This window comes from Cnephaeus nilssonii (genome assembly GCF_951640355.1).
Source record: "Cnephaeus nilssonii genome assembly, chromosome: 17".
NCBI lineage: Eukaryota > Metazoa > Chordata > Mammalia > Chiroptera > Vespertilionidae > Cnephaeus > Cnephaeus nilssonii.
Window position 1 is genome coordinate 51,363,238 of NC_137088.1, and position 14,585 is coordinate 51,377,822.

Below are 14,585 nucleotides of genomic sequence, written 5' to 3' on the forward strand. Positions count from 1 at the left end.
TCAGTTTTCCGCGAGTTTTACATTAAAATAAAGGTGAGGGAGGGCTTTGTCCTGAGTGGCTTTCCAGCGGGTTTTCTTTCCCCATTTGACTCAACCCCTTCACCCTCAGTCAGTGGACAAATATTTGCTGAGCACCTACTGTGTGCTAGGAAGAGCCAGGAAATGTGCAAGACGCTGAGGATACAACTTTAGGAGCCAGGAAAATGAACAAGTCAAAATACATAAAGTAATTTCAGATTCCGACAAATACCCTCAATAAAATAAAACATGCTGCTAGCCGTTGCCCCCCAGGTACTAAGTTATGGTGGTTTGGGGCACAGAGGTTGGGAAGGGCGAAAATCGGGCTAAAAGCAAAGGGTGTGGGGGATAAGCTCCTTCCCCAGTGTCACTCTCTGGAAATTGCTGGGAATGACCTAAAGAAGGGAGAGGCTGCAAAGCGGGAAATAATTCTTTCTAGGAAAAGGAAAGAGGCTTCCGCTGCGGGGTGCCCGCTCCCGGGCGCGGAGGCTGGGGAGTGGGGGACGGGGGCAGAAGGGTCCCGGGGCCGGAGCCTCATTACCTTGCCTCGGGTGCAGCCTGTCCGTGCGCACGGCCGCCGCGGCGTCTGGGCTCGCCATCTCGGCCAGGTCCCGCACCAGGAGCGTTAGCAGTGTGGCCCAGGATACAAACTGCATGGTGCTCCTCACCCCTCCCCCGCTGCCCTCACCCCCTCCCACCTGCCCCCCTTGGCTGCGGCGGCGACCCGAGGCAGCGGCCGCGTAGAGCGCGCGGAGGCCGGCGCCCGCCGCCAATTTTTGACTTTAGGAGTCGCTGAGGTCCCGCCGCGAGGGTCCCGTCTGCGCTCGGCTGAGCAACGCCGCCGCCTGCCGAGAGCTGAGCCGCTCGGGCCGCAGGAGGAGCCGCCGGAGGAGCACTTGGAGGACTGGGGCTCCACTGCTCGGCAGCATAATGTCCGGGGGACGTGTAGGAGAAAGCGCGGAACGTGCGCTCCGAGGCGCGGCGCGCGCCCTGTGCTGGCGCGGATAGCGGAGCGGCTTCTTGAATGGGGGGCGGAGGCGGGGGGGCCGCGGGTCCTCCGCCGCTCAAATACCCCGGGTGCCCGCCTCCAGGAGAAGAGGGGTGGAGAAAGCGGAGTGAGTGCGGACCGCCTCCTTCCAGACCGCGTCCCCCGCCTGCCAGGCCAGTGCGGGACTCCCGGCCTCCGGCTTCAGGAGGCGGCGGCCAGAGGCGCCGGGAGCGCGGTGGCTGCGGGTCGCGGTCTGGGCCGCCTCGTGGAGATGAGCTTTTCGGGGACTCCCCGCCCCGGGAGAGAGAGCTGATTTGCGGTCTCTTTTCTGGCGCTCGCAGTCCCTCTCCGGGTCTCTCGGTCTCTCGTTTCCTCTGCCCTCTCTCCTCCCCGCTTTCTTTCCCCTTCCAATCTCCGCTCTCCTCCGCGCTCGCTCTCCAGGCCGCTTGGAATCGGCCTTCCTCCACCCCACCCCCTCCGTGGTCTCTACTCCTCCTTCCACGGCGCCCCTCTAATTCCCCGTATTTCTCTCTTTCCTTTTTTCTTTATCTCTCGTATGTTCCCATCTTTTTGTAACAGTCCTCTTCCTCTTCTCTCCTCCCCGGTCTTCTCTCCTCCAAACCCTTTCTTTTTGGTTTCTTACAAGTGAAAGTGGCCGAGTGCAGAAGCGCCTTCCCTTCTTAGTCTCACTGGGGACGAGATTTGTTATCTAATCGCCCCAAGCCAGGAATTTTAGGGATGGGGTTCCTAATCCTTACAGTTGGGGGTGTGTTTCAAGTCCTTGGCCTCCTGAAAGTTTCGAAAAACTTTCTAGCTGTGCCTTCCCTAGACTCCCTCTGAGAGGGTGCATGGCTTTCTGTAGGTCCCAAACCCAAAAAAGGTTAAGAACCACTCCTGGCAGCCAGAGGGGGCGGGGACTTTGGCGCTCGGACAGCCCGGGGTGGGGGAGGGGTTAGAGGTATGGGGGGTGGGGGCGAATGCAAGAGGAGAGTCCTGGCCCCAGAGGCGAAGCACCGGCCCTAAGAGGGGTTTCTCAGTCACTTATGCATGCTTTCTGCCAGAGATGCTTCCAGCCCCGCAAGGCTGAAGTTCAGCCTACACTTACCTCCGCCCTGGGATGCAAATTTGAAAGTCAGAAAGTAAGCCAGAGAGGGAGGATGCCAGTCTGTGAATGTGTGAGTCTGTGTGTAAATTGTTTAATCCCCGAGGGTTCAAAAGCACCTTTTCCTTTACCAGTCCGCAGGAAGATGGGCTGTGCTAATTTCAAGGGAAAGGAAATGACAATTTTTGTAAAAGATGTCACATGTGCATTTGCCTAAGTTTCCCAGAACCACAATTCCCTGTCACTTAGTAGGCTGGCACTCAGGGTTGAAAATACTTAAGGTTGCCAATACCAGGGACCAAATAGCAATATGCTAGAAAGTACACTATTCTGGAAATATTAATGCACATATTTCTCCTGGTAGAAGGGAAAATAACGTGGCAAGACTGGAATATCCTAAAGAGGTTGTTAATCCAAATGGACTGACCACCATTGCCATTGTCCAACTGTGTTCCTGAAATGTGTAACTCCTGGGTGTAGGCAATGATGCATAAAGACGGTAAAATAGTAACACCTGCGTAGTACACAATAAGATATTTTTAAGAGATGACATTTAAGTATTTGTCTTAAACCTTCAAAGTAATTCACTAAAATACATTTCTTCTAATACAAGATCTTTCTTCTCATTATCAATAAAATTCCTCACAATCACAGCATCAGGGAGTTGCTGAGAGTTTAGCAAGGAACAGAAAAATATCAATAAATCAAACTATTAGCTGATTCTCACGGAAAGTATTGTAGAACTCACACTATAAAATTGCTAAAATATATAGCACCTTTATAGGCACTAAGGTGAATGGAACAGAATAGAGAACCCAGAAGTAAACCGATGCACACATGGTCAATTTATTTATGACCAAAGAGCTGAGAATGTATGATGGGGAAAGGATAATCTCTTCAACAAATGGTTTTGAGAAAACTGGACAGCCACACACATGCAAAAGAATGAAACTGGATCGCTTTCTTGCATCATATACAAAAATTAGCTCAAAGTGGATTAATGATTTGAACATAAGACCTGAAATCATAAAGCTAGAAGAAACATATGGGGTGATCTCCCTGACATCGGTCTTGGTGATGATACTTTGGATTTGACACCAACCAAAAGCAAAGGCAACAAAAGCAAAAATAAGTGGGACTACATCAAACTGACAAACTTCTGCACAGCAAAAGAAACCAGCCACAAAATGAAAAGGCAACCTATGGAGTGGAAAAAATATGTGCACGTCACATATCAGAGAAGGGGTTAATATCCAAAGTATATAAAGAACTCCGTAGTAGAACACACACACACACACATTTAAAAATGGAAAGAGGATCTGAATAATTTTTTTTTCAAAGAAGACAATGCAAATCAAAACCACAATGAGATACTATCCCACACCTGTTAGAATGGCTTTTATCAAAAAGATGAAAAATAACTGTTGCAAGGATGTGGAGAAAAGGGAACCCTTGTGCACTGTTGGTAACGGTATGGAGGTTTTGCCAAAAATTAAAAGTAAATTAAAAGTAGAACTACCATATGATCAAGTAATTCCACTTCTTGGTATTTATCCGAAGGAAATGAAAAAAACTTAACTCGAAAAGATACCTGCCCCCTCATGTTCAGTGAAACATTACTTAAAATGCCCAAGGCATGGGATAACCTAAGTGTTCTTGAATGGATGAACACTTTGTATTTCCCTTCCCTTCAGCTCTTGTGAAATGATTGGGTTGTATCAGCAGCAACCCGGCCTGCTCAGTGGTTGAGTGTTGACCTATGAAATAGGAGGAGGTCACAGGTTTGATTCCTGGTTAGGGCACATGCCCTGGTTGCTGGCTCAATCCCCAGTAGAGGGCGTGCAGGAGATAGCCAGTCAAAGATTCTCTCTCATTGATGTTTCTATCTCTCCCTCTCCCTTCCTCTCTGAAATCAATAAAAATATATTTAAATAAAATAAAGAAAGAAATCTTACCATCTATGACCACATGGATGGACCCTTAAGGGCATTACGAAAAGTGAAATAAGTCATACAGATACCATACGATCTTATTTATATGGAACCTAAAAATAAATGAACTTATAAAGAGAACAGACTAGTGTTCTAGTGGTTGCATGAGGTGGGGGTGGGCAAAATGGGTAAAGATGGTCAAAAGGTACCAAATTCCAGTTATAAAATAAATAAGTTCTGGGGAATGTAATGTACAGCATGGTCACTATAGTTAATAATATTCTATAGTAGATTAGAAAGTTGCTAAGAGAGCAGATCTTAAAAGATCTCATCATAGGAAATGAAAATTTTTGGTGATTTCACAATATATTCTTATATCAAATTATTATGTTATACAGCCGAAACTAAAATAATGTTATATGTCAATTATACCACAACTAAAAACTAAAGTTTATAAAGGATTAAAAGTAGCACTTTTCAGTATTTCCTATTAAACAATTTCCCTCTGTTTTCATTTAAACCACTCCTGATAAAGAGAAGCTAGTTCTTATATGTAGGGACAGAAGCTTCTTTGTTTATTCTCTCTTTAGCTTACTTTCTAGGATTTGGTTTTAAAGGATGAACTTTGTTTACTGTTGTTTAAAATTGCTGCTGATACAACCCAATCATTTCACAAGAGCTGAAGGGAAGGGAAATACAAAGTAGCTCTTGGTGACCTCGGGAGGTGACCAAGAGGCTGAGTTTCTGAATTTCTCATCGTCAGTCAGTCTATTAATCCTTTCTCAAGTATATTATCTTGCCTCTGAATTTACAGCTGTACACAAGTCTCAGAGAGTCTTAGGAAGATGTTTGAAATCATAAGACATGAATAGAACAATTGAGCTATCTAAATAATTAAGGTTTAAGATATTTTATCTGGATAATAATAGTTATAATAATCAAATTTTATGTAGTACTTACCTTGTGTCAGACTGCATGCTAATATAAGCATTAAATGTAATTCTTACAACAGCTCTATGAGCAGGTAGTATTAGTAACTTCATGATAACAGGTAAGGATTTTATGGCCTAAAGATGTGAAATAATTTGACAGGGGTTCCCCAACTACTAGTAAGTGAGAGACATAATTCAACTTCTGTTTCAGCAGCTTTTTTCAAGTTCATAATTATTATATCACATATAATGAATAAATGATCGGCAGGTTGCTGGGTTTGGGGAGGTTTGGTTTGGGGAGGGTGGCTAAAATAATTACAGAATTGCCTCAGTTTTCTTTCATATGTATAATTTTCTTTGGCTCTCTAACTCCTTTTTCCAATGTTGAATATTTCATGATAACTTCTTAGCTATTTCATTGATATTTCACAACTTTTTCCTCAGCACCTAGAACAGGTCTGGCACATAGTAGGTTCTCAAAACATGTTTATTGAATAAATATAACCCTTCTACTTTGGTTCAACTGTGATAAATAACTTCTTTATTACACACACACACACACACACACACACACACACAAACACGTGCAATCTGGAGGTTGGTCCTATAAATAGGAGTATCGAATTACCTGAGTTGGGTGGGAGGGGGGGAGTGGTTTTTATAATAATTTGGCCCATCACAAGGGTTTGCTCTGAAAGAAGTAGAGCTTTTTTTTCTTTCTTATATTTTTATTGATGTCAGAGAGGAAGAAAGAGGGAGAGAGGGATAGAAACATCAATGATGAGAGAGAATCATTTATTGGCTGCCTCCTGCACACCTCACACTGGGGATCAAGCCTGCAACCCAGGCATGTGCCCTGACGGGGACTCGAACTCTGATCTCCTGGTTTATAGCTCAACGTTCAACCACTGAGCCACGCCAGCCGGGCAGAAGCAGAGCTTTCTGAGGTTACCCAGAGTTAACAGAGGGCCAGTTCTTAGCCCATTTTCGTCTCCCGGGCTTTACTGGAATTGAATGTTATTGTAGGTTAAGTGGAGACTCCTTTGGCTGATTCCTCATTAAAATTGGATCTCGGGGGAGTGGTGATTGACATTAGTCACTAGGGAGAGACAATCTGGTCACTGGAAATATGAAAGATGCTATCACACGTGACTTTGCAGAACTCCACTGAAAAGAGCAGGACGGAGATTTGAAGCAAAGACACTTATTTCCCAGAGAGGGAAACCCACACCTGAATGCCAAGGAGAGAGCAGGGGGCCAGAATTAGAGGGAATGGTTTCCTGAGTGGTCAGCAGTGGGTGGCGTCTAGAGTAGACCAGCCCATGCTATGGATACCACAGGATTCTGGTGAGCCAAGTATCAAGCAGGGACTTGGCTGTGGCAGAACTCTGTGACCTGGGGCAGTGTGATTTCTGACCCAGTTTCATGTTTGCAGAGTGCAAGTGGGGAAACACCATGTCATCTTTTCTTGCCACATGGGTGAATGGCCCTAGTATTTTAAAAAATAAATTCCTTTGGGTGGCATTAATGGATAACATTACATACATTTCAGGTGTACAATTCTACCATACATTACGTGTATATTGCATTCTGTGCTTATCACCCAAAGTCTAGTCTCCTTCTGTCACCATAATTTTGATACCTTTACTCTCTTTATTTCTTTATTCTCTGCCCCTACCTTCTGGTAACCACCATTCTGTTGTCTGTGTCAATGAGTTGTTTTTGTTGTTGTTGTTCATTTGTTGCTTTCTGCTTCATATCCCCATGAGTTCTTGCCCTTTTCCATCTGACTTACTTAGCATGGCTCTCAAGGTACATGTTGTCGCAAATGGCAATATTTTATCTTTTTATGGCTGAGTAGTATTCCATTATATATATGTACTACATCTTTATCCAGTCATCTGTTGAAAGACACTTGGGTTGTTTCCATGTTTGGCTACTGTGAATAATGCTCCAGTAAACATAGCTATATATATATATATATATATATATATATATATATATATATATATATATCTTTAAGAATAAGTCATTTCAAATTTTTCAAGTAGATAGAAGAGATACTACTGGATCATATGGTAGCTCTATTCTTAAAAATTTTAGGCATCTCCATACTGTTTGCCAGAGAGGTTGTACCAATTTATATTCCATTCCCACCAGCAGTGTACAATGGTTCCCTTTTCTCTGCACTCTTTAATACTTATTTTTGTCTTATTGATAATAGCCATTATAATAGGTGTGAGGTGATATCTCATGGTTTTGATTGGCATTTCTCTTATAGTTAGCGAAGTTAGCATCTTTTCATATATCTGTTGGCTGTCTGTGTGTATTCTTGGGGAAAAGTGTCTATTCAGGTTCTCTGCCGATTTTTTAATTGGATTATTTGTTTTTTTGTTGTTGTTGAGATATATGAATTCTTTATATATTTTGGATATTAGCCCCTTGTAGACTACTGCCTGACACCATACACAAAAATTAACTCAAATGGATTAAAGACATGAATATAAGACCTGAAACAATAAAATACAGAGAAGAAAACATATGCACTAAACTTACGGTCTTAGCGTTTTTGTACTTGGCCTGATGAATATGACCTATAAGAACTTTTTTTTTTCTTTCAGTACTAAATCTAAAGTTCTAAATAACTTCTCTTGAGCCTATTGTTAAGTTCCAATGTTTAAGGTGGCTCTATATAGCTCATGATTAGCTATGGCAATTCTACAAAGTTGTTTGCTCACCAGGTGCTCCTTGCTTGCCATTCCAGAAGACCTCCTCCACTCCCTCTAGTATCCTGTGCAATGTGACCTTGACACCCAGAGTTCAACATCACAACTACCCATGATTCGGGAGTGCTGGACTTCTAGCTCAGATCCAAACCATTCTTAAACTGAAGCCAAATGAGAAAGCAATACAAAGTGTGCAGAGAGAAACCAAGATGGTGGCATAGGTAAACACCTGAACTTGCTGCCTTACACAACCACTTCAAAACTACAACTAAAAGACAAAACAGACATCATCCAGAACCACAGGAAGGCTGGCTAAGTGGAAATTCTACAACTAGAAGGGAAGAGAAAAGCACACTGAGACTCAGAGGAGCTGCAGAAGTAAAGGCAGAGGTACAGAGGTGCGCACGCAGAAAGGGCTGGCAACTGAGTACGCAGCTGTCTTTTTCAATCCGCAGGGAGTCACCAGCTCCCGACTGCTCTGAACTCCAGTTCCGGGCGAGACTCTGGGGACCCAGACTCATAAGGGGAGAAACTGGACTGTCTGGCATCGGGCGGAACTCGAGGGCGGCTTTCTCTCAGAGGTGCTTGCAGTGATTACTAAGGGACACTGAGACATGGGGACCTCTTAGGGCAGGGCTAAAGGGAAGCCATTGCTGTTTGCTCTGCCCTGAGACTCTGCACCACCCCAGCTGTGCACAGAGGCTTTTGCATATGAATGGCCTGGTCCTTTGAAATCTAAACTTACCTAACAAACTGCAGCTGAGTCAGAGAGACCCAGAACATCCAAAAGAAGGACCAAGGCCCCACAGCAGCTTGCATTGCTTCACAGCTAGGCCTTATCTGGGCACCTCCAAAACCCAAACAAAGAAGAGGAATCTGCAGATTTCTCCATAGCTCCTGCTGGGTGGCCTCAGGCAGAGGCTAAATTAGCACCTCCTTGGAGATCCAAAAGCCAGTGTACCCAGGGGTCAGAATAGGACCATCCAGATTACAACTCCTCAGATCCATAAGGGACACACTAAGGGGGCAGACTCAGTGAGCACCAAAGCCCCACTGAAGCAAGTCTTACCTCATAAGGGTGTCTCCAGCACAGAAGTTCTCCCATCGTAGTCACAGCTGATCCTCACAGTCAATTGGCCTGGAGGTCAATTGCTCCCAGTGATACCAAAAACAATCAAGGCTTAACTACAACAGGACTGCACACAGCCCACAAAGGGGTGCACCACGAGTGTCTACCTAACTGGGGAGGCTGAGCCACTGGGCCCTATAGGACACCTAGCACACAAAGCCACTCTATCAACACAGGGAAGCAGCCAAAATGTGGAGAAAAAGAAACAGGTCACAAATGAAAGAAATGGAGGAAAGCAAACTACTGGATATAGAGTTCAAAACCACAGTTATAAGGTTTTTCAAGAATTTTCTAGAAAAGGCTCATAAATTTAGTGAGACTCTCGAGGATATGAAAAAGGACCAACTAGAAATTAAGCATACACTGACTAAAATAAAGAATAATATACAGAGATCCAACAGCAGACTAGAGGATCACAAGAATCAAGTCAAAGATTTGAAATACAAAGAAGCAAAAAATACCCAACCAGAAAAGAAAAAAGAAAAAAGAACTAAAAAATATGAAGATAGTGTAAGGAGCCTCTGGGACAACTTCAAGCATACCAACATCCGAATTATGGGGGTGCCAGAAGAAGAGAGAGAGCAAGATACTGAAAACCTATTTGAAGAAATAATGACAGAAAACTTCCCCCACCTGGTGAAAGAAATAGACTTACAAGTCCAAGAAGTGCAGCAAACCCCAAACAAAATGAATCCAAAGAGGACTACACCAAGACACATCATAATTAAAATGCCAAGAGCAAAAGACAAAGAGAATATTAAAAGCAGCAAGAGAAAAACAGTTAGTTACCTACAAGGGAGCACCCATATGATTGTCAGCTGATTTCTCAACAGAAACTATGCAGGTCAGACGGGAGTGGCAAGAAATATTCAAAGTGATGAATAGCAAGAACCTACAACCAAGATTACTCTACCCAGCAAAGCTATCATTCAGAATTGAAGGTCAGATAAAGAGCTTTACAGATAAGAAAAAGCTAAAGGAGTTCATCACCGCCAAACCAGTATTATATGAAATGCTGAAAGGTATTCTTTAAGAAGAGGAAGAAGAAGAAAAAGGTAAAGATAAAAATTATGAACAACAAATACATATCTATCAACAAGTGAATAAAAAATCAAGTGAATAAAAATCTGATGAACAGAATTATCTGGTGAATATAATAGAATCAGGGGCATAGAAAAGGAGTGGACTGACAATCCTCGGGGGAAAGGGGTGTGGGGGCTGCGGGAAGAGACTGGACAAAAATCATACACCTATGGATGAGGACAGTGGCGGGGGGGGGGGGGAGGTAAGGGCATGGGGTGGGGTGGGAACTGGGTGGAGGGGAGCTAAGGGGGGAAAAAAGAGGAACAATTGTAATAATCTGAACAATAAAGATTTAATAAAATAAAATAAAAAGGGGAAAAAAAACACAAAAAACAAAGTGTGCAGACATAGTTTCACCATTTCCTAAAAGGGCACATTCAACATAGGTAGTTGTTAGAGATAACGCTGGCATGGAATCTGCTAACTCTCAGGGTATTTTGAGGTGCACCAGGATGCCACGTGCCCACTGAGCCCTGAACTTCTGTCCTAGTTTGTTCCACACTTTTTGTTGTTGCTTAGAGTCCTGTGTTAGGGGCAAATGTATCTCCATCACTGCTGTATCCCCTTGGTGGCACCTAATCGGCCCTTAATAAATATTTGTTAAGTTGATGAATTAACTATCACCACAAAATTGTTTCTAGAGCATTTCTTTTAATTTATAAAAGTATTCTTTCACACACACAGACACACACACACACACACACACACACACACACAAACACATGCACATGCACGTGAAATCTCAGGAATGACTGAGGTCATCTCTGTGTCTGAAGGTATCATTTCTCATGGGGCACACATCCTGCTTTAATCACAATCCCATCAAGATTCTTTTTTTTTCCCCTCTAGAGTAGACATTTCCAGAGCTAGGCTTTCCCCAAAGGCTATTTCAGGATTCTGAGCATTAACCAGTAAGAGACCAACACTGTAGGTAGGTCCCATATCCTTTCCATATGCCAAAAACAGGGTAACCATAGTTACCTGCCTGAGAATGAATGGACCTATGAACACACACGGTGGCATAGTGGCTGCATGGAACAAGTGGTCTCTGAATGCTCCAATCAGCGGTCCCACTGGGACCTAGCTGCCAGGGAGGGTCTTGACTCAGGTGATGGAGAAGGGTGCCAGCAGCCTCCCACTCCTCTCCAGCTACCTCCCTCCTCCCCACCCATCATGAGCCTCCATTCCTCTGGGAAGGAGGACAAGCCATGTGTAAACTTGTAGTTCTCCCACTGTGTGTTTTTCCCACTCAACTTTGCTGTTAGCCTTTTTGTCCTTTAATTTCTTTTTTTCATTTGTTAAAACAGCTTTACTCACCCTCACACTCTGCTTAAATTAGCATTTCACATATGTTCAATTTAGCAGTCTTTCAACCACTAATCTTTTTTTCTGGCAGAAATTAAAAAAATAGCTAGAACATTTTTTAAAAGCCTGTTTTATATGGTAAACAATTTTTACATGTGCAAAATAGTAATTTCCTGTGCCAGACAATGCTTAGTCAGTTGTCTGTCTTAATGGTATCCTATCTAATAAAAGAGTAATATGCAAATTAACCACCACTCTGCTACACCCACAAGCCACGCCCACAAGCCAATCAGGAGCAAGTATGCAAATTAACCCAACCAAGATGGCTGCAGCCACAGAGAGAGCAGGAGGGAGGCTTGGGTTTCCCCAGCAATGGAGGAAGCTAAGCTTTCCGCACACCCTGGCCGGCCCAGACCTCCGCTAAAGGCTACAAAGTTTCAATTATAGAAGATAAATAAATCCCAACAAAAATGGCGGCAGCCATGGAGCTGGAGAGAGCAGGAGGCTAGGGTTGCCCCCGGCGATGGAGGAAGCCAAGCTTCTGCAACTCTGGCCTGCTTTGGCCTCCACTTAAGGCTACAAAGTTTCAATTATAGAAGATAAATAAATCCCAACAGAAATGGCTGCCACCACAGAGCGAGCAGAAGGCTTGGCTCCACTCCAGGCTACAAAGTTTCAATTGTAGAAGATAAATAAATCCCAGATACCAGGGCCTCCTGCTTGGGTCGCTGGGGGTGGGTGGCCAGCCTGCAAACCACCACAGGCCCCTTACCCAAGCCGCCCCACACCCCAAGGGAACCCCCACCCTGATCCGGGACACCCTTCAGGGCAAACCAGCTGGCCCCCTCCCATGCACCAGGCCTCTATCCTATCTAATAAAAGAATAACATGCAAATTGACTGTCACTCCAACACACAAGATGGCTGCCCCCATGTGGTCAAAGATGACTGCCCCCATGTGGACACAAGATGGCCACCACAAGATGGCCAGCAGAGGAGGGCATGGGAGGGACCAGGCCTGCAAGAGAGGGCAGTTGTGGGTGATCAGGCCAGCAGTGGAGGGCAGTTGGGAGGGACTAGGCCTGCAAGGGAAGACAGTTGGGGGTGATCAAGCCTGCAGGGGAGGGCAGTTGGGGTGACCAGGTCGGCAGAGGAGGGAAGTTGGGGGCAAACAGGCTGGCAGAGGAGCAGTTAGACATCAATCAGACTGGCAGGGGAGTGGTTAGGGGGTAATCAGGCTGGCAGGCAGAAACGGTTAGGGGCAATCAGGAAGGCAGGCAGGTGAGCAGTTGGGAGCCAGCTGTCCTGGATTTGAGAGGGATGTCCGACTGCCCGTTTAGGCCCGATCCCTAAATGGGCAGTCGGACATCCCTTGAGGGGTCCCAGATTGAAGAGGGTGCAGGCTGGGTTGAGGGACACTCCCCCCACCCCCCGTGCATGAATTTCATGCACCGGACCTCTAGTTTGATAATAATGATAAACCTTAGTGATTGCTTTCTACATCTAGGCACAGTGGGTAATAATGTATGCATTCCTGACAGCCCCATGAAATGGGAATACCATGAGCTCCACTCTTCAGAGGAGGAAATGAGGCACAGAAAGGGGAAGCTGCCTGCCAAGGTTGCACAGCTAGTGAGTAGCTGAGTGGGTATTTAAAGCCAGGGTTTCTGACTTCCAGGCCATAACATTATACTGACTGTCATATGTTTTGATGCTTTCTTAAGCTTAATACAGGATGAATTGTGATGCTTAGGGATGCAATCACAAAGAGCGGACACTCAGACATTAGTAGAAATTCAGATATCGGGCCAAATGGGTGAGGAGGCCAATAGAAGGTCTGAGTTAGGGTGTCAGTCACATGTGTTGGATTCTGGACAGCAGTCACATGCGGTTGAAGACAGTGTCTTTCCTACACCCCAAACCACTCATTCACCTAACTAATAAGGCTGGTTCTTCAGTGGTCTTAGTGTAAGGTGACCAGATTTTAACATTGGTAAAGCGGGACACCATTGACCGGGGGCGGGGGGGAAAGAGGGGGTTCTTTTTTAAAAAAATATATTTTATTGATTTTTTACAGAGAGGAAGAGAGAGGGATAGAGAGTTAGAAACATCGATGAGAGAGAAACATCGATCAGCTGCCTCTTGCACACGCCCTACTGGGGATGTGCCTGCAACCAAGGTACATGCCCTTGACCGGAATCGAACCTGGGACCCTTGAGTCCGAAGGCCGACGCTCTATCCACTGAGCCAAACCGGTTTCGGCCCGGGGGGCGGGGGGGGATTCTTGATTAAAAATTTGGTCTATATTGTAATCGCTTTTGGTTTTTTTAATAAAAGGAAATTCACTTCTTAGATCATCATTGAATTTGCATCCTCTTTTCTTACTCATTATGTTAAAAATCTAAAAAAAATAATTTAAAATTATATTATAAATTATTATATACATATTGCTTAAAAACACAGTAAGTAGATACATAATTACATGAACATATCTTATTGTTAGTTTATAAATTAAATTAATTTGATTGTTATAAAGTAACTATATTTTAAAAATTATTTTAATCCTATATTTCTTTCTAAATAATAACAATACTAACTTGTATTATTTTTCCTCTGAATTTGCCATAACGTAAGTCGTAAGTGTCACTTTCAAGGCCGGCGCTAGACTTTTTGCCGCCACTATAAAATATAAATAATACGAGTACTGTCTGCTAAATTCAAGAAAATTTATGTATTTATGAAATAAATAAATAAATTACTTACCTAAATTATCTGAATAGCTGATTTGTAATGACATCACTTGTTTAACTAGCTTACTAGCATGCAGTACGATGTGTATCATCTGAGAGACAGTTACAAAATGTTTTCGTCGTTGCCAATCCCAAAAAATGCCATTGTTCATTAAGTCCAAACAATGGTGGTCGAATTCTAACAACTGATCAACAATGCGAACTTTGATAAGCAGTTCTCCATAATCAGTTCTCAACAATTATTTGTTATTATTAAAGTTTAACATTATAAAATTAACAAAAATAATATAAAACTCATATCCTGGCTAAATAGCCACATGGCCGCCAAAAACCGTATATTCCCTTCCCGTTCTCCCGCTGTTCCCTAGCTTGTCATGCATTCTTTCCAAAAATCGGGACTTTTTTAAAACGCCGCGGGACGTGGGACAAATTGTTAAAAATCGGGACTGTCCCGCCAAAAGCGGGACGTCTGGTCACCTTATCTTAGTGCTACAACCATTCTTTTAAACTCCCATGGCCCTTAGGTCAGCTCAGTGTGCTTGTGTTGTTTAGACTGTGTTGTGGTCCTTGCTATAAAAACAGCACATGCCCAGAGCCCTGCTTTGGAGTTACGAAAGGGTGC

The 14,585-nt window shown here is 44.0% G+C and overlaps 2 protein-coding genes across 5 annotated transcripts in view; one reads left to right on the plus strand and one right to left on the minus strand.

The window, feature by feature from the left end:
• Positions 1-1,500, minus strand: part of ADAMTS9 (ADAM metallopeptidase with thrombospondin type 1 motif 9) — a 166,014-nt gene extending 164,514 nt beyond the window's left edge. The window contains exon 1 of one of the 2 annotated variants that reach the window (XM_079795238.1): positions 560-1,500. In XM_079795238.1, the coding sequence (XP_079651364.1) occupies positions 560-674 (115 nt within the window). In that variant the 5' untranslated portion in view covers positions 675-1,500. The remainder of the gene's footprint in view (positions 1-559) is intronic. The other variant, XM_079795237.1, reaches the window with a different exon arrangement.
• Positions 1-14,585, plus strand: part of LOC307113524 (uncharacterized protein) — a 113,278-nt gene that overhangs the window by 1,986 nt on the left and 96,707 nt on the right. The gene's annotated exons all lie outside the window — the stretch shown is intronic.